Source organism: Pleurodeles waltl, chromosome 9, assembly GCF_031143425.1.
Source record: "Pleurodeles waltl isolate 20211129_DDA chromosome 9, aPleWal1.hap1.20221129, whole genome shotgun sequence".
NCBI classification, from domain to species: domain Eukaryota; kingdom Metazoa; phylum Chordata; class Amphibia; order Caudata; family Salamandridae; genus Pleurodeles; species Pleurodeles waltl.
Window position 1 is genome coordinate 342,780,029 of NC_090448.1, and position 23,712 is coordinate 342,803,740.

The 23,712-nt window shown below is 44.8% G+C and overlaps 1 protein-coding gene across 2 annotated transcripts in view; it reads right to left on the minus strand.

The window, feature by feature from the left end:
* The window catches only part of LOC138259288 (F-box only protein 27-like), a 284,291-nt gene that overhangs the window by 101,417 nt on the left and 159,162 nt on the right, over positions 1 to 23,712 (minus strand). For both annotated transcript variants that reach the window (XM_069206908.1, XM_069206907.1), the window contains exon 6: positions 20,760 to 20,871. In XM_069206908.1, coding sequence (XP_069063009.1) covers positions 20,760 to 20,871 — 112 coding nt within the window. The remainder of the gene's footprint in view (positions 1 to 20,759; positions 20,872 to 23,712) is intronic.

A 23,712-nucleotide genomic window follows, 5' to 3' on the forward strand; every position in this document is an offset into this window, starting at 1 on the left:
CTCAAATACATTAGTATTTCTTTCATTTTCTTTGTTAAAATGCCTGCCTAGCAGAGGTGCAGCCCCATAGTTGATCTTCATATGTCTCTAGCCCCTAATGTGATCAACTTTAGGGAAGTTGAGTTATCTTGAACAGACTTATAATTAGGCAGATCATCCATATTTCCAATTATTACCATAAATAAAAAGAGGAAAAGCCCTCTCATTTGCTTCTCAACACCTGGAGGAAGACAAAAGACCCCCAAGGATGTGGAGAGAAAGGCAGGCGAGCCAAGGATCAACGAAAATGGAGGGAAAGGGGAGTCCAAAAAGGGAGACCACCTTGCATCCTGATGGCTGTCTGGAACAAGAGATCCCAGAGGGTGTTCAGGGAAAGGTTGCTTAAGGGGCCCCCTTAAAAAACCCTTGAAGACATGGTTTACATCAATTTCAATCAAAAAGATGTAGCTCTCTCTGCCTTGGAAGAGCAGAGCCCAGAAATGTTAGTGTGGGAAGGTAATCAATCAGTGGTTGCCACAGATAGATAAGGAATATGTTACTTATCCTGGAAGCATCTGTCCGTGGCATGTAGTGCTGTAGATATACGTGCTGTGCATACTCCTGCCATCTGGTGTATGGGCCCAGATGTGTGCAAGTTGTTTCACTTCAAAAAAGTGTTTAGAGTCACAAAGTACTGTGACTCCTCTTCTTGCTGATAATGTGCACATTCATCAATTCCATTGTTAAACTGTTTTCCCGAACGGTGAGAGAGGATGGAATGTGAAGCAAAGCGTAGTATAGAGAGATGCCCATGCAAAAGAGAGAAAAGGGAGAGTAAGAGACACTGCACCAATCATCGGCGTCTGGGGAAAAGGGTAGGCACATATGAATCCATAGCACTACATGCCACAAACAGATGCGTAAAGGCTATGTAAAATATTCTGTTCAAGGCATGTGTGCTTGTAGATATACATGCTATGTATAGACTATAAAGCAGTCCTCCCAAAGTGGTGGCTAGCCTGTCTGTGTTGCTTTATATTGAAACAGTGTACAGAGTGCTCCCTGGCCAATATTGGCTTGTTGGCATGCAAGCACATTTACACAACAATATGTGGTGGGGACTAGGTAGCTGTTTAAAATAGACCAGCTACTGGAATGTTCCCTAGGAAGGCCTTCGAGGCTCCTTTTTCCAAGTGGAGTGGGCTCTGGGGGTAATGGTCAAAGTTCTCTTTGCATAACATGTTTGGATGCATTCCACAATCCATCTTGCAAGGCATGATTTAGATGGAGACTTCCCTTAATGGGGCTTGGAGAAGACAACAAAGAGTTGTTGTATTTCCCAAAATGGTTTAGTGCCACTAATGTAGTACATTAGTAAACAAGGGCTTGTTTTACAGCCAGAGTATGGAGAGTCCATTTCGCAACGGAGTCCGGCTGTGGGGAAAAAAAACAGATAGTTCAATGGATTGTTAAGGAGGAAATGGGAGCTCACTGACATGCCTGAGTGAAGTGATAGCAACTAGGAATGCCACCTTCCAAAAAAGGAACTGATGGGGGGCAGGAGTGGAGGGGTTCAAATGGAGGACACATGAGTCTTGTGAGTACAATATTAAGATTCCATGATGGGGCTGGTGGAACCCAAGACGGAATGACTCGAGCCCCTCCGTAAAAGCTGTATTAACTGTAATTCTGAAGAGAGAAATGTGTTGTCTGAAGGCTGGCAGCCACAGCAGCAAGGTGTAGCTGTATGGAGGTGAAGGCTAGGCTGAAAGTCTGCAAATGAAGCAGATAGCAGACAGTGTGCTGCACTGTGGCCTTTACGGGATTAAAATGTTTTTAGTGACAATAGTAGACAAACCTCTTCCATTCTGCTGCATAGGATGCCTGGTTTACATGCTTCTCTGAGAATGCTCATGTATTCAGATGTAAGTTAAGGTATCCAAATTGTATGACCTAAGGAGCCAGATCGCAAGGTTGAGGGACCTGAGTCTCTGTGCCTGATTTCTCCATGGTTCTGCGTAAGAAGATGCAGCCTGTTGGGGAGACTTCCGTGTGGAACCAGAGAGAGGTTGAGAAGAGTTGTGACCCAAGGCTAGCAGGCCCATGTGGAAGTCATCAGGATGAGGGTGAGAGATGTCTGCTTGAGCCTCCGAACCACAAACAAACAGTAATAGTCAGAGAGGCAGAAAAGCACAGGCAAATATCATTGCCCAACTCATCCACAGGGCACTGCCTTTGGATTGAGGGTGTGGGAATGAGGCGGCAAAGTTTGGGCACTTGGTGTTTTCTGCTGTGGCAAAAAGGTCTATTTCTGGGAAGCCCCAACAACAGAAGTACTGGCAGAGAACTTGTGAGTGGAGTTCCCACTTGTGGACTTGTTGCCGCACCTTGCTGAAAAGGTCGGCAAAGTCATTGTCCATTCCCAGAAGGTACTTGGCTAGCAGCTAGACTCTGTGGCTGAGAACCCACCTCCAAATGCCCTGGGCTAACTGCGAAAGATGGAGAGACCAGGTGCCCCTCTGTTTCTGAAGGTGACCCTCTGTTTCTTACATGGCAGTCATGTTGTCTGTCCAGGTGAGAATAACCTTGCCTGTTAGGTGAAGTAGGAAAGCCTTCAACGATAGGTGAAAGGATTGAAATTACATGCCGTTGATGTGGAGGTCCTGGTGTTTGGGTTCCCACTGGCCCTGGACAGTCAGATCCCACAAGTGTGTACCCCACCCCATAAGGGAGGCATCCTTTGTAATGATCCTCTCTGGAACAGAGTCAAGAAAAGGAGGGCCCTGTAACAGGTTGTTGGTATTCCATCACTGCAGACAGAGACAAGGGTGGCGGCCGATCAACACCAGATAGTTCCAATGACCCGCTGGACTGTTGTGCTAGTCATTCCTGCAACGCAAGCATGTGTAACACTGACATAGGGAACTGTGAAAATGCAGGAGGCCATCATGCCCATGAGGTGCATGACTGTCCTCTGCGTGACTTGGTTGCCTGGTTGGAAAAGAGGGATTAGTGCTTGACAGGACTGTATCCTGGCAGGGTTTGGACTGGCCATGCCTACCTCAGAGTTCAGAATAACCCCCAGGTACAGTTCAATTTGGAGGGGTAGGAGGTGAGATTTTGTGACGTTGATGGTAAATCCAAACTGGTGAAGGTGGTCTATTGTTGGTGTGTGTTTGCAGACATAGCTAGCGAGTGGCAGTCCTGATCGGCCAGTCATCCAGATAAGGGAAGACGTAGACGCCCTGCCTGCACAGCTGTGGGTCCACTACCACAAGGCCTTTGGTGAATACCAGAGGTATAGTAGTAACCCCGAAGGGAGGCACTATGAATTGGTAAAGGTTTGCACTGACCACAAACCTGAGATATCTGTGATGGGCCGGATGCATTGGCATGTGGAAATAGGAGTCCTTCAGGGTGAGTGCGGTCAAGAAGTCGCCTTGCTGGAGAAGCAGAATTACATCCTGAAAAGTGACCATAAGTAAGTGCTCTGAAAGGATGTATTCGTTTTGAGGCATGCTGTCCATAATGGATCTAAGGGACCTATCCTTGTTGAGTATTAGGAAGTACAGCAAATACACTCCCATGCCCTGCTGATGGGAAGGGACAGGTTCTAGAGCCCCTTTGAGAAGGACAGCATGGACCTCCTCCCTGTGAAGCCTTTGGGGTTCTGGAGAAGTCTGTGTCTGAGAGGTGAGATGGTGAGAAGCATGGAAGTCAGCTCCAGACAATAAACATGTTCAATAACATGCAAAACTCAGTGTTCTGAAGTAAATGCCAGCCATGTGGGAAAGAAGCCTTGGAGGCGCCTTCTTCTCCCCCTTAACCGATGTTCTATAATCGGCGGCAAGTCAGTTTGGTAGTTGTTGAAGTTCCTTTTGAGGAGCCACCTTTATCCCTGCTTCTAGAATTGTTGCCCCTCTTAAACCCTCTAAACTAACCCCTGGGAGAGGACTGCTGTCCCTGGATGAGATGGTAGGAAGTGGAGGTTTCGGGGGAAGTGGTCTTCAATGACCTCCATGATTAGGTATGTGGCGAAAGGAGCCATGGGGAATAGATGTCTGAAGTGTGCCCATAGCCTCATCTATCTCCGTATCTTTCTTGATTTTCTCTAACATTTGGTCCACCCATGAGCCAAAGAGATGGTGGCCACGATAAGGCTTGTTCAACAGGTTCTGCTGAACTTCCGGCTTGAAGCCAGTGATATGGAGCCAAGCATGTTTACATAGGAGGACGCTGGAATTAACCCCCCTGGCAACGGAGTCTGTGGCATCTAGGGCACAGTGAATAGTAATGTTTGATATCTGCTTGTCCTCAGAGACCATTTAATGTGTCCTCTTTCTGTATTCATCTGAGAGGTACAGGAGGAGCTCCTCCATCTCATCCCAGTGGGCATGACCATATCTTGAAAGAAGACGAATTGAATTGGGCATATGTCATTGGCAACCCTTTTGCCCACTACTCCTTCTCCAATGGCAGGGCATCCCCAATGGCCTGGGAGCGGTTTTGCTTAAAAGCAGTGGTGACCACCAGAGAGTCGAGCAGGAGCTGCCCATGAATGCCAATGGGGTCAGCAGGCTAGGCTTTATATTTTTTCTCCACCCAGGTGTTATGACCCTTTCGCGGTCAGTCCTTGAAAATGCCGGGTGTGTGACATAACATGCCCTTAAGCATAGCTAGGAAGGTAATGAGTAGAGCAAAGAGTGGAGGAGAGGGTTCCAAAAATGAATTCCTCTCTTATGGGCTCTATATGAAGATCCACCCTATGGAATTAGGCGGCCTACCAATGAGGTCCTATGAATCACCCTGAGGTGCGGTGTCAAATGTGTCACCCCCTCTCCCATGCCCACCCATGTCAGAGTGAGGAGACCCATGAGGTGTGATGTCAAGGGGGTCCCCTGGAGAAGTAGTTGAGGAAGGGGAAGGCTGAGGAACAGGCTGCTGGTGGATGGAGTCATTGTGCGTTGGGTAAAAGGCTGGCAGCCTTACCTGCCTTCTTGCTCTGCTTTGGTGGAACTGGAATGTCCAAGTCTTCCTCGAAGGACAGCTGACATTTTGAGGGTGGAACTGCAGATGAGCCCCAAAGGCGGGAAAAGATCCGGACCATATGGGGGTGGATGACCTAGTGTTTCTGCCTTCTGTCGATCTCCTACTGCAGTTTGTGGAGAATCGGTTCAGCCCTGCCAATGTTGGTCATGCAGGTCAGTACTAAAGTCTTCAGTTCTGATTTCGGCGTCAAGGCAGATGTCAGTGCTGAGGGTTGGCTTGGTGTCAGTGTCAAAGTAGCTGGAACCAAAGTGGCTGGTCTTGAAGTGCAGTGGTCTGTAGGAGCGTTTATGGCACTCCAAAGTGGCTCTGTGCCCTTTGGCAGAGGGCTGTTCGGATACACAGCAATTTTGAGGGGGAGTGGTGCCGTACTCACACACTTCTGGGCTGACAGAAGATCTTCGATCTCCAGATCGGAATAAGAACTTTCCTTGAGGCAAAAAACCTCTTCATCTGCCACCAATGGGAATGGATGATGTTCCCCCTCAATGTCTTTGGGACCAACCAAAGAGGTCTGAGGTGTCTTCACTGCTCCTACATGACAGCTCGAGTTGGTACACCCTTACAGTCGTGAAATCTCTTCTTGGAACAAAAGGTGCAGCAAGCGCCTTCGTTGTGTTCAGGCTACTGGCACAAATTGCAGACCTGATAGTGGATGGCCGAAGGATATTTCGTGTGGCAGCAAGGACAATATTGAAATGCCATCCCTTCCACCACCGACAAGGAATGGTGGAGAGACATGATCGAGAGACAGGAGTAGGCCCTAAATGGCAAGGCATAGGAGGGGCTGCGGTCGACCCAGACTCCGCTCGAGCAAAGTAACCAAATATCAATCCATTATGGAAAGCAAGGGAGTCGCAAACAGAATACAATATCGACAGAGAAGGAACCACTGTGAACCGAAAAAGAGCACACGGACGATGTCGACCTGGAGTGCATCTGAACTCAACAGCAGAAAGAAAACAATCTAACAATGGAGTTGATGACCATACGCATTACCAGCAAAAGGAGGAGTCAAAGTATCAGCTGACCCGAACAACTTCTTTGAAGAAAAACAACTTGCACACACCTGGGCCCAACACTAGATAGCAGGAGTATGCACAGAATATTTATCTACAGCCACACCTGCCTCGAACATAATCAACTGTAAGCTCTACTCGAGGTTTGTTTCATAAATACATGCACACACAGCTCAAGTTTCACAGACTCAAACGTGTGCAGTTGATATAGTCAGGTTTCTGCTTAGAATTTCCAGTTTCTATCAAGTTCTAAAAAATAAGCCTACAAGTCCCAGAATGCAAAGCTGAAACAAACTAAATGAGCGAATCATGCATTGAACTAGGGAACTGGACAACTTTACGAATATTACTTCAAGGGCTGGTTTCCAGCTTGTATCACATGATAAAAATACGACTACAAGTCTCAGAATGAATGTGTGTGCTGCAAAGAATGTGTACTAAGCAGATCAGAGTGCATATAAATGTAAATATTTCAAAATAACTGTCGATTAAAGTTCTTTTTGGAGAAAGAACGTACTTTTGTCTAGTGGAAGTTTGAAATCATTATAAGGTAGCGCAGAGGATTAATGTTCTTTCTGGAGAGAGAGAACGTCCCTGCTGCACAGAACGGGTGCTAGGCAAATCACAAAGTGCATGTAAAAATGTCACAATAACTCTGGCGATTTATGTTCACTCTGGAGAGAGAACATTCTTTTTTCTAGTGGAAGCTTGGATGATAAAGTAGCGCACAGGGTTAATATGCCTGCTGCAAAGAACATGTACTAAGCAGATCAGAGTGCATATAATGTAAAAACGATACTGCGGATCGAGTTTGCCCTCAGAGCACCATGGAAGCCATTAAGTACAGACAAAAGAAAAAAGTAGTTCGCCCACGCTGGAGTATATGGGCAATCATGCAATTATCCCTGTAACAGGGTCGGTGTCCAAATTGCCCCAAGGTGGGCCAAACGTAAAGAATTACCAATGATATCAAGTGATTTTTGAAAGAGAAGCCCACAAACTAATGAAAGTGATGAGCGTAAGGTGGGCGTGGTTAAAAGCTCACAATACTTACAAAAGGTCAAAGAACTTGTGCGCTCCATCTAAGTGCACATAAATAAGTTGAGAATTAGTCAATCCAGAGAGGTGATGAGGCAACAGTATCACTTTGACCCAATGCATTGAAAAATCCAAATATTCCAAAATGATGCACAAAAACACTTTTGAATCAAATTAAAACCAACATATGCAATATATCAATTAATCCAATTGTAATGAGCCACCACAAACTGCTGATACACACAAGAGATTAAGATGCTCAGTAGTGACAATGTATATCTGTTTAATGGCTGGCACAATCTTAAAAACAAATAACAAAAAAAACAGCAATGACCGAAACTACAGTACCTGTTCCAATAGTACTGAAGTGTTGTATATTTGACCATATTTTCGCTCATCGCCAATATAATGAAGTATTACGCAACCACACATAAAATAATGAAATGTAGTTTATTTCTGTACAAAACGCTCCATCTGCAGGAAGGTGTCTCTCAACTATCTTAGCATCCCTTGAATATAAAATAACCCATTCAGCATCTTTAAAGGTTGGGTGTTTGCTAGAGCCCACTTACACAAGGCTTCAATGGGGGCTGCAGTTACTTACCCTTCTGTAAGACTTGGAGGACCTGGCTTCGCCGTCCTGCGGAATGGCCGCCACCTGGTGAGGCTCTGCAGGGCTGGAGCATTAATCCTACAAAGCTGCCGCTGAAGAACATCGGGCCCCCCAGGGTGGTCACTATGGGGGCGCCTGTTGCCAGGGGTGGAGAGAGCAGATCGTGCTGGCCGCCTCAGCTGGTGGCGGTGCGGCAGCTGGGGAATCCGGTGTTGTCGGACAGTGGATTGACCGCTGCTGGGGCTTGTACTTGGTACTTGCCAGCAGTGGCGCGGCCTGCTGCTCAATGCCAGTGGTGTGCTGGGCATCGGCCTGTGGGGCTTCCCTGGGAAGCGCAGGCCACCTATTTACTTTACCCAGCGTAGAAGAGGAGGGGAGGAGACCTCTATGGACTGAGGCCAGAGTTAGCCTTTGAGTGGGGTGAAGGCAGGCGAGAGTGGTGCTGAGGACCCGGCGCCCTGGAGAGTGACTTGTTGATCCTGGTGGCGGACGGGCATGTTGTCATGTGGTCTGCCGGGCCTGCTGCTGGTGGCCTTTTGGACAGGTGAGGCTGGATTCCGCCTGAAGGGGCCTCGTCTGCCCGGTCAAGCGCCCCCACTGGGGGCTTTGCCCAGTCACAATGGGGAAATCAGACCCGAAACGGGCAAAACTAGTCTTTGAGGGCAAAGAAAGGAGCAGTCAGGCTGGGCGAGTGGTAGAGGAGCCGCCTGAGGAACATGATCTATAGCTGCCCTCTATTAAGGCCATGTTCATGGACTCAAAAAACAGCCTGGCGGCTATAGACACTAAGCTGGACCATTTAACTGACCGCATGGATCACATAAAAGACAGGGTGGATAATCATGATACTCGCCTGGAACAGGTGGAAGCTAGAGTTTTGGATCTGGAAGATGGACGTAGCTGGCAGAGTGAAAGAATCCTTAAAACTGAAAGGGTGCTGGAAGTCATCCAGAACAAAAACAAGGACCTTGAAGCCAGATCCAGGCGTCATAACATCCGCATCTTAGGACTTCCAGAATAGACAGCCATGGGGTGCATGGAGGACTACATAGAGGCGATGCTCAAGTCGATCTCCCCTGGCGAGCTCTCCCCGGTGATGGTGGTGGAACAAGCACATAGGTCACTGGGCCCGAGGCCGCCTGGGACCCCGGCGAGGCCCATTATCTCACATCTGCTCAATTATAGGGACAGAGATACGGTCCTGTGCCTGGTTCATGACCGCCACCCACCCATCTATGACAATAATGAACTCAGCCTTTTCCCAGACTACACCCATGGGGTGCAGGCAGCTGGCAGAGCGTTCCTCCCGATCAAACGCACCTTGAGCCACATGGAGGCTAAATTATCCCTCATCTACCCGGCTAAGCTGTGTGTACAGCACAATGGCAAATTACATTTTTTCTCCGATCCAAAGCTTGCTGCAAATTTCGCCAAAAGCATTCCAAAAAAGCCAGCCCCTGCGTCTTCACCAGCACTGGAGGAGGAAGGGAATCGCTTAAGTGACAATTACTGAAATCAGTCCTACATGGGGGGCGGCTATGTGCTCGGACGGCGCCCTGAGAACTTGTGAGCCTGTAGGTGAAGGGCACCCCGGCGATGTCTGTCCCGCTGTGTACTGGACTACATGGCGGCTCCTGCCCACCTACCCACGCCGGGTGGTAAGATTGCTGGCCAAGTCAGCGCCCCGTTGGATGAGTCCTAATCATTTAACTGTGGTTTTGAGATGGGGTCTGTTTATGGGTGGGGTGGCCAGGCCAAATTTGGGGGCCTGAGTGGGTGGGGGTGGTATACATACTGTTAGTTACTCGATTTGATGTTTTGGCTTGTTTTTCTATCTCCTACTTCATCCCTCTTTCGTGGTCGGTGCTTTTAAGTATGGTGGGAGGGGGCGCGGAGCAATTTTGTAGATCAACGTGATGGCTCATAAAAATGCTACTCCTTTAAGGTGCCTGACATGGAATGTTGGGAGGTTGAATGAAGGGTGCAAAATGAGACTGCTGTCTGTCTATATGCAGCGCTATGGGATTGATGTCTGTATGCTGCAGGAGACTCATCTGAGACCACGAAGTCTAGGGTGAGGGCTGGCTGGAATGGAGAGCATCATGTAGCGGTGTATTTGAGCTATGCTCGGAGGGTGCCGATCCTGCTCAGATATGAGGAGGCGGCACTTCGGGAGGTCTGTTTTTTGGGGAAAGAAGTTAAGGCGAGGAGATATGGAGAGCGCGAGAGGGCTGGTAAAACGCTGGCTGCAATGCTTTGCAGGTCGTGGGCTGGGAATTATACTGTAGAGCTGATTGACCCGGCTGGAGTACACCATACCGGAACTGAGGAAGTCAAGCGTGTCCTGACTGACTTTTATTCAGACTTGTACGCCGAGAAGTTGGGGTCGCATTCTGAGTGTTATACAGAGTACTTCTAGGATATCAGCCTACTCTGGCTTGAGAACTCGCACAGGCAGTTCCTAGATGCTCCTTTTTCAGTGGAAGATGTAATTCAGGCTATACAAAGCTTGCCGGGTGATAGTGTTGCATAGCAATTGCGAAGATGGTGATTCTGCCCTAATTCCTATATCTATTTGTTGACATACTTCATGTCCTTACAACCTGTTTCTTGAAGAGACTCAGATCCTCGCTTGTGGCTCTTGCCTGGGCGGTTGGGCAGCCTAGAATTTCATGTCAGATGATGGTCAATTTTGCAAGAGCCTCCGCGAGGTAGATATGATTACCCTGGGGTCTTGGTTTCCGGAGGGGAGGTTTGTCTCCTCGGAGGTCGCGCTGGGTGATCCGCATGATACCGCATTATACCGGCTATTATTCCTTAGAGTTAGGGCTATACTGCAGGCATGGTACCCCTGCTTCCCTGTGATGCCACTGTTGTCAAGCGCTGGAGTTTATGTACAGAATGCCGTCCCCGTGTAGACTCATTACGAGCCTATATATTTGTATGCAGACTTCAATGCCCCCTGTCAGGTCTAAAGGTAGGATTTATTGGGAGGCGGGCATGGGTGGGACCCTTTCGGATGAGGTGTGGCAGTATTGCTGCCCGCAGATGCGGGAGCTCTCCCCCAATTATAGACTATGCCTTATTTATTTTAACTTTTTGCATCGCTTATATTACACGCTGAGCAGACTAAGGAGAATGGGAGTTAGAGCTGACACTAGCTGTGAGAGATGTCTTGCTCCTGAGGCGGACTTCCTACATCTCAGGTGGGGCTGTGGGGCGCTGCAAGGCTACTGGACAGAGGTGATGCAGGCAACTGAAGAGTTGGTTGGGCTTGCGGTGCTGCACCCCCCCAAGATGGCCCTCCTGGGATACGTAAAAGAGATTCCCTCCGATTACCAGAAATTAGTGGGGTTGCTGCTGCTGGCTAAGCGTAGGGGGGCGCTGTGCTGGGGGAGGAAACGGACACCCCGATGCAATGAATGGCTGAAGGACGCTGCGTACTGCCAGGAATAACTAATGGTATAATGGGAGCTAATGACGGAAAATTCCCGACCTCGAGATATATGGGCCCCCCTACGATCCTTTCTTGAGTCCCGAACATGAGGAGGCAGCGAGGAGTCGTTTAATGCTTAGCATTAAATATGAAGCAGTTGACTATCCCCCCCCCCCATCCCTCCTCCCCTCCCCCTGGGATGAGGTGTGATTGCTCCTCTTAAACTGGGAGAAAATTATGGCTGCGTGGACCCCTCCCCTCTCTCCACCCCCTCCAGCACCATCCCTTCTTCTACCTCTCCTTCTGTTCTTAATATTCAGTAGTTAACTGTCATGGACAGTGCAACATATAACTGAGCTGATTCCTCACATTGTTTGATCTGCTGATACAATTGCCTGTACGGCACTGAAATGGGGCTTGTCAGTATACTCCGTCAATGGTGTTATGCACTGTCTTGTTAGGCTACATTTTGTATGGTTGTATTTACTAATAAATGCAATAAATAAAATAAATAAATAAAACCTTCTGTGAGACTTGTTGACAGCAGTGATTGTTATCTCTCACACTTCGCATTAGTAAATCTCAGAGCATTTCATTTACTTAAAGAAAACGGTACTCTGAAATGTGTATTACTGACAAACTTAACTCCTGCTTATTAGCACACTTCACAACTGGTTCACTACAGGAAGAATTGCATCTGACTATATTGTAAGACTTCACCTCCTAGACATAAGCCCTTAACCGATCATCCCCTTCATGACTAAGGGGTAGACGTGCGAAAAGGCAGGTTGCAAAAAGTGACTGCAAAGTGAGACTTGTCTCTGAATTTGCGATTCAGCATTTGCACCTATGAGTTACATCGCAAAATCGTCTTTTGCATGGGGTCAAAGAACAATCTGCCTAAAGTCTATCAATTAAGCAGGTTGGTGTGTGCGCCTTCTTTTGATTTGATTTTGATCCAAACACAGGGATGATCACCTGCAGGGAACAACAGAGAACCATCTCTGTTTGTTATTAAAGCAGCTTGTATTCCTGAAAGAGACCCCCCTTATTAAAAAAAAAAAAAAGTGTCCCATTTAGGAGGAATTAGTAGCAGGAAGCTGCCCCCAAGGTTGCCCGACAGTTTACAAAACAGAAGATGTACTTTGAAATCAGTTGCTAATACTTTTGAGGTACTCGCTGCTGGTCAATGGTTCACAAACTCAATTTAGGTCACAAACCATTTACAGATACCAAACTAAAATACAATTAGGAAGGAACCCACTCTCCTAATTGCGATTTGGTATGGCTTACAAAACCCATTTTGCAAATCTGAATGAAGTTTCAGAATTACTCAATGAGTTTCCTACACAGGGCTGTTGCTTTGTACACCTGGCCTCAAGTTAAGGAGGAAAGAGGACAATTTGTGTGGGTGTGTTGACTTAATGCTTATAGTCTTTCTAATTTAGAAGTTAGAGATTGTGTCAACAGCCTCTGCAGACGGACAGAATACAGGCAATAGGTATCAGGCATCAGCAGAAAGTGAAGATGTGTATTATTAGTCTGTGTTTATGCTAACAGCAAGGAGGATGTGTGAAAAGGCTGTATATATTATAGGTGGTGTTGCCTGGGTCTCTGAGGTTTGTAAACGAGAGGTAGATGGCATGCCAGGAGTATCTGTACAAGTACAAAATGCTGCTTTGACATACACCAGGCAATACTGATTGGGGTGTGCCAGACATCCTTCACCTGAAAATTGAATTATATCTTAAATAAAACATCCTATATTATAAAACATACTGAAGAAGCAGTTTTCCAATACTTTATTGTAAAAGGCACATTAGGAGCCCTGTGAAGCAAGACAAGGGATGGAGGTAAGGCATCGTTCACCATGGTAGTTCACGAAGTTAAGAGTTAAAGAAAGCAAAAAAACTACAGTTAACGTGTTAAAAATTCAGCATAAAAGAGAGACATACAGCATTTATCGTCTGATGTGAGCACTTAAAGGCAAATAGAAGCCACTTATGTGAGAATGAACAGATAAATGCTTATTCGACAAAGAACTTGCCTACTACAGTCTGGGGACAAATCAAACAGACTCTTGGCTCACAAACTAAGAACTCACAAAAATCCAGAAACTTTATTAAGAAGCTATGACCACCACTCTAGAACGCTAAAATACAACAACCCCAATGCAATTAGAATGCTTACTAACTACTACGCAACCTTGTTTTTTGGTCTAGTTAAGCAGTAAACCACTGTTGGGCACAGTAAGACAACCTATACTTAAAACTGACTTTAAGAATTTCTCAGATAACAACATTTATGAGGAAAAAATGTCTGAAAGCATTGCATTGTGCCTGAAACTAAAGACTCACGGCCCTGAAAACGTAATATCCTTGTTTAACAAAACATTCTCAGTTGTGCTAAAAAGCCTACATTTCAAACTGTATAACCAGTTCCAGCATATAGTCTAGATCAAACCTTCTATCTCTTCTTTGAAAATAATCACCCTTCTCACTTTGCAGCAGGCCTATGAAAGACTTCAAAGGTAGCTTGCCCAATTCACCCATCACTCCCTTGAACTGATTTTTTTCAAAAGTAATAGCAAAAAATCTCGAGCAGGTCCTCTCCATGCTTTTACATTGGACTGGATTAATCAGAGCTTGACAGACAACATCGGACTCTTTGTGGAAATTAATGATGCTTGTACAGATTCAAAACTCGCGATGCTGAAAACGATTTTGCCTCAATTAGCCTTTGAGAAATGTGGATGCTGCCTTAGATTTATGAAGTTGGTTTGTGTACATTTTGTATTGCCCAAGCCAAAACTCAAGGCAACTGTTTTTCAGACAGACTGTTATTCCAGGAACACAAAGCAAGGGAGTCCTCTATTTCCTTTAACATTTAACTTGTTGGTCGACTATATGGCACCCACCTAAGAGAGACTGCTTTTTACAAGTGTGCAGCAGTACATAATCAGAACAATAAGGTTATCCTTCAATCTAATGAGAGTGACCGCTTTATACACGACCTACAAAAGGGATGCCAGAAATAATGGAGGAGTTAAGGCATTTTTATGTTTGTTTCAGCTGACAAATCAGTCAGTCTAAATGTTACATGAAATGTTAGCATTTTGATAACGGTTATGCTCTTCCTTATGCAAAAGAGCTCAGCAATTATTTACGCATATAGATTACGGGTACCCCTAAACTCTATTTAGAATTCAATATTAGGAGCAGGTTAGTAATGTACTAATTTCAAAGGAGTGCAAAAACCGAAATCAATTTCTTCCCAGGGTTCATATCCTTTTTACGTAATGTACTCCAATACCCAAAACGTCATTCACAAAATACATATCCCTCTTGATATTTATCTGGATCTGAAACCATTCAAGGGTCTACAAAAGATTTTGCTCTGTCCTCACTGACACTGACGATACATGGTGTCCCCTTCAAGAATAATAGTTTATTGCACCCTAACCGGCCCTTCCTGTAAATGGACAACTCCTACCAGAGATAAAGAAAATGTTACTTACCCAATAAACATCTGTTTGTGGCATGCAGTGCTGTAGATTCACATGCTCTGCATTATCCTGACATCTAGTGTTGGGTCCAGAACACTGCAAGTTGTTTTTAATCGAAGAAGCATTTCAAGGTATGGGATCGAGTAACTCCTCCTCACAGTGATACTGCGCATGGTCACTGAGTTGTTTGTTAAACTGTTTTCCCGCAGGCGGGTGAGTAAAGGAGGGCAGTATAAATAGATAGAAAGATGTCCACCTTGTCTTTATGAATGTGGAAGAAAGGTTCTTCCAAGGTTAAAGCCTGGAGCTCACTGAAAAGTCTAAGTGACGTGATGGCAACTAAGAAAGCCACCTTCCATGGAAGGAATTGGAGAGGATATGAATGAAGTGGCTCAAAAGGAGGAGGCATAAGCCTGGTAAGCCTAATAATGAGGTTCAAGGATTGAGCAGAAGGCACCCGGCTGGAATGACTCTTAAGGCCTTCCATGAAAGTTTCAATGACTGGTATTCTGAAGAAAGAGATGTGTTGCCTGTTTTGTAGATATGCAGCTATAGCTGCTAGATGAAGTAGAATAGATGTATAAGCTAATTTTGTTTTTTTTGTAAATGAAGTAAATAATGTCTTCAACAGTTGCTTTTATAGGGTCAATATGTTTGGGTTGGCTGTAGCAAACAAAATGTTTCCAAAAATGTTTCCATTTTGCAGTGTATCAAGCTCTGGTTGTAGGCCTACGTGCCTCTTTGAGAATGTCCATACATTCTGAAGGCAATCGTAAGTAACCACACTATGAATTCAGGAGCCGTATCTCAAGACTGAGTGATTTGGTATCTGGATGTCTGACCTGTCTGTGATTTTGAGTTAGAAGATCCAGCCTGATGGGGAGTTTCTTGCGGGGAAGCACTGACAAGTCTGGAAGTGTAGGGAACCATGCTTGACGCGCCCAAGTGGGAGCTACAAGGATCATGGTGAGAGACTTTTGCCTGATCCTCCGAACCAGAAATGAAATGCGACAGAGAGGTGGAAAAGCGTAAGCAAATATTCCTGACCAGTTCATCCATAGAGCGTTGGCCTTGGATAGAGGATGTGGGTATCTAGAGGTGAAGTTTAGGCATTTTGCATTTTCTGTTGTGTCAAAAAGGTCTATTTGAGGAGTTCCCCACTTGCACAAATATTTTTGAAGGACTTGTGGGTGAAGCTACCCTTTGTGGACTTGTTGCTGCATCCTGCTGTGCAGGTCTGCGAAGTCGTTGTCCATTCATGGGAGATATTCTGTCACTAGGTGAATGTGGTGATGAATCACTCACTTCCATATTCTCTGAGCAAGATGTGACAGTTGGGATGACCGTGTCTTCTCTTGTTTCTGCAGATAATACATCACTGTCATTTTGTCCGTACGGACTAATACAACCTTGTGTGATAGATGTATAAGAAAAGCTTTCAGTGCTAGGAGCACTGCCTGAAGCTCTAGGTAATTGATATGTAGGGACTGATGACTGATATCCCATAGGCCTTGCACTGAGAGGTTGTGAAGGTGTGCACCCCAATCCTTCAGTGATGCGTCTGTGGTCAGAATTATCTGAGGCACAGAGTCCAGAAAAGGTCACCCCTTCAACAGGTTGGTGGTGTTCCACAACTGAAGAGAGTGGTGAGTATGGTGGTCTAATAACACTAGATCTTCCAGGACGCCCAGTGACTGAGGCCACTGCTGTAGGGGACGCATGTGGAGTCTGGCATGGGGAACATGGCAATGCAAGACGCCATCATTCCTAAAAGGCGCATGAAAGTTTTGACCGTGTATGTATGATTCGCCTCTGACTGTGTTTGTATGATTCTCCTGTAACTGTGTAAGAAGAGACTGAAAAGTCCGAACTCTAGCTGGGATTGGGTATGCTATCCTTAACAGTGCATTGAGAACATCCCATAAATAAGGCTGTATTTGTAGGGGTAGGAGATGGGATTTGGTAAAGTTGATTGTGAAGCCCAGAGTGTGAAGGAGATCCACTGTCAATTGAGAGTGATGTTGACACTGTTGCAACGTACAAGCCTTGATGAGCCAATCATCGAGGTAAGGGAACACATTAATGTTTTGTCTTCTGACGTGCAGCAACTACTGCTAGACACTTTGTGAAGACTCTGGGAGCAGCCATGACCCCAAAAGGTAGAACTCTGAACTGGTAGTGTATCCCCGCAATAAGGAACCTTTGATATTTTTGATGTGCAGGGTGGATAGGGATATTGAAGTAGGCGTTCTTTAGATCTAGAGCTGTCACAAAGTCACCTTGCGGGAGAAGTGGAATAACATCTTGAAGAGTGACCATATGAAAATGTTCTGATAGACTGTATTGGTTTAATGGTCTGAGGTCCTGAATGGGTCTGAGAAAGCCATCCTTTTTGGAAAGTATAGGGGGTATAGCCCGGATACCTGATGTGTTTGGGGAACAGGTTTGATAGCCCCTTTAATAAATACAGATTGAACCTCTTGTTTTAAAAGAGTAAGATGCTCTTGGGATAGCCTGTGAGAGCAAGGGGGAATGTTTGGAGGAGTGGTAGTGAGCTCCAGACAGTAACCATGTTGGATAATGGAGAGGACCCATTGGTCCATGGTAATGTTGAGTCATTGTGGGTGAAAATCCTATGATCTTCCCCCTTCAGGTGTGGGGTGAGGAGGTGGCAGGCATAGGTAGTCAATGCCCTGCTGTGGAAGTAGAGTCGCAACATGTGGATCTCTTACCTTTCCCTCTATTATTATTTCTCCTGTAAGACACCCTAAAGAAGCCTTGCGTGTAGGAGTGGGAAGTCTGTTTGGTTTGTGAAGTAGAAAGCTCTGTGGTTGTGGGCCTGAAACCTCCTCTAAAGGTGGTGCGTCAAAAATTACCACGTTGTGTGTGAGATTGTAGCGTCCCATTGCCTTTGCTATCTCTATATCTTTTTTTAGCTTATCAAGTGCTGAATCCACTTGAGGGCCTAAAAAGGTGTTCTTTATCAAATGGCATGTTAAACACTGCGTCCTGTACTTCTGGTTTAAAACCGGAGCACCGAAGCCAGACATGCCTCCTTATAAAAACACTAGTATTAATGCCCCGGGCTGCTGTATCCGCGGCATCTAAGGCACAGCGTACTGAATTATTAGTTATAGTCTGGCCTTGTTTCTGTCCCCTTTTTAAATGTTCTTCCATGAGGAAATGGAGGAGTTCCTCCATTTCATCCCAATGGGCTCTGTCATATCTGGCAAGCAATCCTTATCAGGAGGGGGTGAGTCTCCTGTAGACTGACTATTGGCATGTTTTCGTGCAGTGGTGGCAAACATCTAATCTGAAGAGATCTGTGACCTCATGTACACTGGGTCCTTAGAGACAGGCTAATATTTGTTTTATCAACCCTAGGGATGATAACTCTAGATCATACTTGCTCCTTAAAAATGTTGTCAGCATGACGAAGCATCCCAGGTAACACAGTTAGAAACTGAATGTCTTTATGAGTGGATGTCAGTATGTCAAACACAAAATCCTGCTCAATAGGATCCGTATGCATTTCACATTGTGAAAGGCTGCTGCTTGTGCTATCACCTGTTGATAAGTTGTACTATCTTCTGGTGGTGAGGGCTGAGCAGGGTAGAGATCTGGATCATTGGTTAAAATAGGATCTGGATCATATATGTATCCCAAGGGTCTTGTTCTTAAAGTGTATCCCCTAAATCTTCACCAATGTATAAGGGTGAGCTCTGTGGTGTAAAACCTGCTGCAGTATGTAGTGTAGCTGAATAAGGAGGGGATAGAGGTAGAAGAGAAGAAGGAGGTGACGGTGGAGAAGGTGGATCAGAAGGAAGAGGTGGGGGTGGAGAAGGCTTATGCTGAGTGAAAGCTTTTTCTTTAGAGGTTTTCTTTGGAGGTAGCAAAGTGTCCAAAGCCTCTTGAAAAGATAACTCTCGCTTTAGAGGAACTGGTGGTAAGGCAATAATTTGTCCTGTTCCTTCTTGTGGATTTGGTGCTGATGAGCATCCATGGCCTCTAAAATAGGTTCCACCGGTGAAGGGGTGGCTGAAGACTGACTTGAGTCACTGTGTGTCGAAGCCTTATGGTTTGTGCTTTTCGGCATCAAAGATTTCGGTCAGTGCAAAGCTGTCAGCACTGAAGTGGAAGCGGTCAGCTCGGTGCCAAAGTGGTCGAGGCGATGTTTCGGATCAAGACCCAAGCAATTTGTTGGGCCAAAGCACCAGAGGTCGATGTCAAAGAGCCTTGGTCTTGCTTATTTTTGGTGCCGAGCTGGAAGGCGGGGCATCCAAAACAGTTTTTTAGATCCGAACATGGCTTGGTGGCATTGGCGGTCTGGCGACCTCTGTGTGGGGTTTCTTTGCACACTTTTGCTGGGCAATAGGGGTCACTTTACTTACAGGTCACGCAGGCGTCACCTGGTGGCTCTCGATGTTTAACTACATCGGAGTCAGAGTTCCGGATTGAAAAGGCCTCCTCTTCCTCTGGCTCCGTATGTGCGTGTTCTTCCCAGGAAGATATCCGGAGTGTCGTACGGAGTCTTGGCCACAAACTCAACCGAAGAGTTCTTCAGTCCTGAAAGATCAGCAGGCTTCACAAGCAGCCTTGTTGTGATTGGGTGAAAGACACAAATTGCACACCAGATGTTGGGCAGTGTGGGGGAATTTCGAATGGCATCGTGGCCAAAATCAAAATGGCTTTTTTTCCATCAGCCCTGCATAGTCCGAAGCCAATTGTGAAGACACCCCGAAGAGCAGGTGGTCGGTGCCTGTCCTGTGAAAATGGAACCGAGCACGGAGTGTAGGAGAAAAAACTCAATACGGAAAGTAAAGACGGAAGAGAAGCGATTTGGACCGGATCAAGCCGAAAGACGAAGCGAGAAGAGACATGTCCGAACTCGACAGCGGAGAAAAAACATTCTAACAAAGGACTCAATGCCCATGCCCAGTACCACCGAGAGGAGTCACTTGACCCCATGACTTGAAATGCTTCTTTGAAAGAAAAAAAAAACACTTGCAACACTACGGACTTAACACCAGATGGCAGGGTAATGCAGAGCATGTGTATCTACAGCAAAACATTACATTGAACACTCATTTCCTATGAGCCCAAGAAGGAGGTAAATTTACCATGGAAGATGCTCCCTTTGGTCTAAAATGGACAGCAGGAAAAATCTTGGAGAATTTGTAAAGTTCTATCTAGCCCTTCAGCATTTACCATATTATTTTTTCCCTGAGCTGCTAGTTCAGAACTATCTTTGTGGAACAAAGAGATGAATGGTTACCATGCAGCACCTCAAACAGCAAGCTAAACAATGTTTAGGTTCCCTAAGTAAGGTATGTCCCAGTACTTGTACATTAGTCATTGGAAAATCAATTCTAAAAGAAAAATGTAGAAGGGACTGAGAATTGGAGGTTGTTAGGGTGTGAAGGATGCTCAATTATAGATGGTTGAAAGCACATCAGGCAAATGGGTTAGGTGACAAGGCTGTGCAAAGCTTTTAAGAAAAGTGACATTACTCTTAAATTACCATACATGAAAGCCTAGGGTCACGACTGTAGTATGGAAGCCTTGGAGTAAGCCTGGTCATGGGTTAGCCTTAGAATTCATTACAGTACACACAATTGAAAGATAAGGCATGCAGAGCATTATGTAGGTGGTACTAAACACAAAGGCTTGCAAACATTTTTGAGTATTTCATGTCCATGTCGGAAAAAGTATGGACTGGTCTAATGCAGATTCACATATGGTATATCAGAATTTTTTGGGAAGTAATATCTGAGACAGATTAAGGTATTAAAGCTAAAACTGAGTGATCAATCTTGCTTAATCTCATAATTAAAGTGTACTCTTTGAAACCAAATCACATTTCAAAGCAGTCTTGTCTCCCCTCTACTCAAGCCTTAGACACGCATCTCCGAGATCAGAATCCAGAGGTGTTTAAACTCTATTTGGAGTTTCAGCTTGTCATGGTGGTTGTAATTTGTCAATAGCTACTTCAGTTTGTTGTAGAGAATTTAGGATATGTTTTCTTTTTGGAGTACCTTCATTTAAAAAATAGGGTAGCAAATAGAAACAATTATGGGCCATTCTGTGCCCTCTTGTCGGCATGATGTTCTACTGTTTACTTACAAATATGTTGAAACAAAACATGTCTGTGCTTCTGCACCATCGAGGTGAATGCGGTTATCTTCCACACTCCAGTCGTGCCCACCATTTCTAGCATGCCAATAGCGCATTCCTTCTGTAAAACACAAAAGGCGTCAGTTGTAGAGAGCAAGAAAATTCATAATAAAGACGTTTTCATGAGTAGTAAGAGTTTACAGATATGCAACACTCTCTATGCACATTGCATATCAACACCTTGCAGCTAATAATGCTGTATACTAGCTGCATCTAGACAGAATCCTCATTAACTGGACAAGGCTGTATCCCACGGATACCAAATTCTTAATGTTATACAAGGAAAACAACATGATCTGAAACGCCCAGTCTGAAAGTCATGTATCAAGACCAGAATCCACATCAATTGCAATGTCTTTTTATGGGCATAGGTTACCTAGAAATTCAAAGCATTTGTACTTTAATGGGATGCAACCCTCCAAGGTCGAAGCATTAGAACAATGGCTCAAAAAAATGAGACATGCAGGTGCACATCGCCTACACACAGCCTACTGGAGCCATTCCAAGACATGTCTGTAAGGTAGAAAAGACCCCTAATATAGGTAGAATAGGCTTTGAGGAGTATGAGAAAGGCTGAAGGATGTCAATCAGTATAGCATCCTTAGTTTCTTCCAAAGAAAGAAGTAGTATGTAAGCTTCGTCAACTTTACAGATTACATTTGTAAAAAGTAACCTCCTTAGACTGAGGAACAGAAGGACAATCTAAATCTAACTCAGAGAAGGTATCCAGTCCATGAGCATTCTGTAATGCAAGGTAAACACTATCATCACTATTGAGGCGATATTAAAAAAAGCTAAAATAGTCAAGGGACCAAGGGTAGCTGGGTTATCAGTGGATATAATAAAGCTATGTCCAGTTTGTGGGCACACATTTTGGCTCCGGTGTTCTTAGAAATAATAAGTGGTTATGATATATCAGAATCCTAGAAAGGAAAAACAAGAGTTACACTTTTTAAAAAGGGGCTGTGGGAGTCTCCTAAGAGTTACTGAATGATTAGTCTGTCAGATATCCAGAGTAAGATTTTTGCTGAACACCTTTTACACAAAATGGAGGAGTGGTCATTAAGGAGGGCGTGCTCCCTAAGGTACAATTGGGCTTCCGTAGCGCTCACTCGATAGTCGGTGGTTGTCTTACATTGAAACTGCTGGTTGATTATTATTATTAAAACAAAACAGCCTCTTTATATTTAATTTATAGATTTGTCTAGACTGTCAGTCGGGCGCTTTTGTGGGAACAAATGTCTACACAGAACATTCCACCAGGATTGCTAAAACGTATACTCAACTTATACTCGACTCTTGTCATGGACGAGAGTTAAAATGGAAGCAAAGGTGCTTTGTCAAGGAGGATTCAGACTCCTAATTGCTTAACGCAAGGGTGTATATTAGCCTCACTGTTGTTTTCAAACTATATATCCGACGCACCAATAACCCTAACTCACTCAGGTTCGCTCCTTTCCTTAGAAATTGGGTGTGGGGGCTATTTCCTAACAGTTTTACGTAGGTGACACATTTATATTTGATCTTACCCCAGTAGGTCTTCAGAGACAAGTACACACATTTTCGCAGAATACTGAAGAAAGTATGAGTTGATAATGTGCTAAGTCAAAATTGATGGTCTTCTCTAATAGAATCACACAGTAGAAATGGTGGATGAGGAGTGTGCAATTAGATGTGGTCAACGAGTATAAATATTTAGGTCTCTTTTTCAAACACAACCTTAATTTTAAAACATATATTGATTAACAGGAGCTAAGAGCAAGATTGATTGCAATTACTTAAAACGGATGCAAAACTGGTGCACAAAGTGCTTAAAGAAAATTATAATGCAAAAATAGTGAACGTAACCCTGTATATATGTGAAGTCCTCTTGGAAAAAGACATTAACGTAAATTAATGTTTGGAAAATACGGTAAAATCTTCTATGGGGTACAGTTAGTAGTGCACTGAGCTTGGAGTTGGATTTGACAAATATAAGTCACAGCAAAGGATTCTCAACTACGGGGCCTGTTTGTGGATGCAGCAGGGAGTTCGTTGAGGCAGTTGATTAAAGATCATTACAGCTCACTACATTAGCACCGTGGATGAGAAGTGTACAGAATATCAAGGACAGACTTGGGCTCATGCCTTCGTTTGATACACAGGGTATACCCTCAGTTCAACGAAAGTGTATCAAAGCATGTAGTTAAAGATAAATCTAGACACTGATTGTCGTGACGAAACACGTGTTGGCTGTATTGCGCTGATGACACTTTGATGACCAGTATCTGTTAATTAAAGATACCATCTACACATAAGACTTGAGACTTCTTGCAATTGTGTACTTCAACATCATACTACCAGGGGCAACTATCCCTGCCATACTGTTTGGACTATACTTCCTGTGTGCTGTGGCCATTATTGTTCAATTTTGTCTTTGGGTACTGTGATACCCATTCTTGGTGCCTACAGGGTAGTAAGGCACTGGGCCAGGTTGCACCAGACTCATCTATGATCTTGTCACTTGTCTGCAATTACTGTTTTACTGCCTAGATTGTGCGGCGCCTTTCACCCTTACTACCCTACTGTGTTTTACATCTTTACCTGCACAATATTTAGAGTTGTATGTTTAGAAGGTGGTCAATTATAAAATGGGGGGGGGGGCACCAAATTATGCAAGAATAGATACTGTTTCGTGTCATTGTTGTAAACATTTACCCTTAACTCTGGGTCATCTAATTGTTTTCTGTAGAGCTTTTCTTGAGGAAAGGAAACATCTACTAATTCTGATTTTTAGTTTACCGTGTGTGTGATCTCCTAAAAACAATTTGAGAATGTAATAATTTGAGATTATGTTTTGGGATACGACAATTGATAGCAACTGTATTTAAACAAACTGAAATGATTTTAGAGTAGGCTTTTT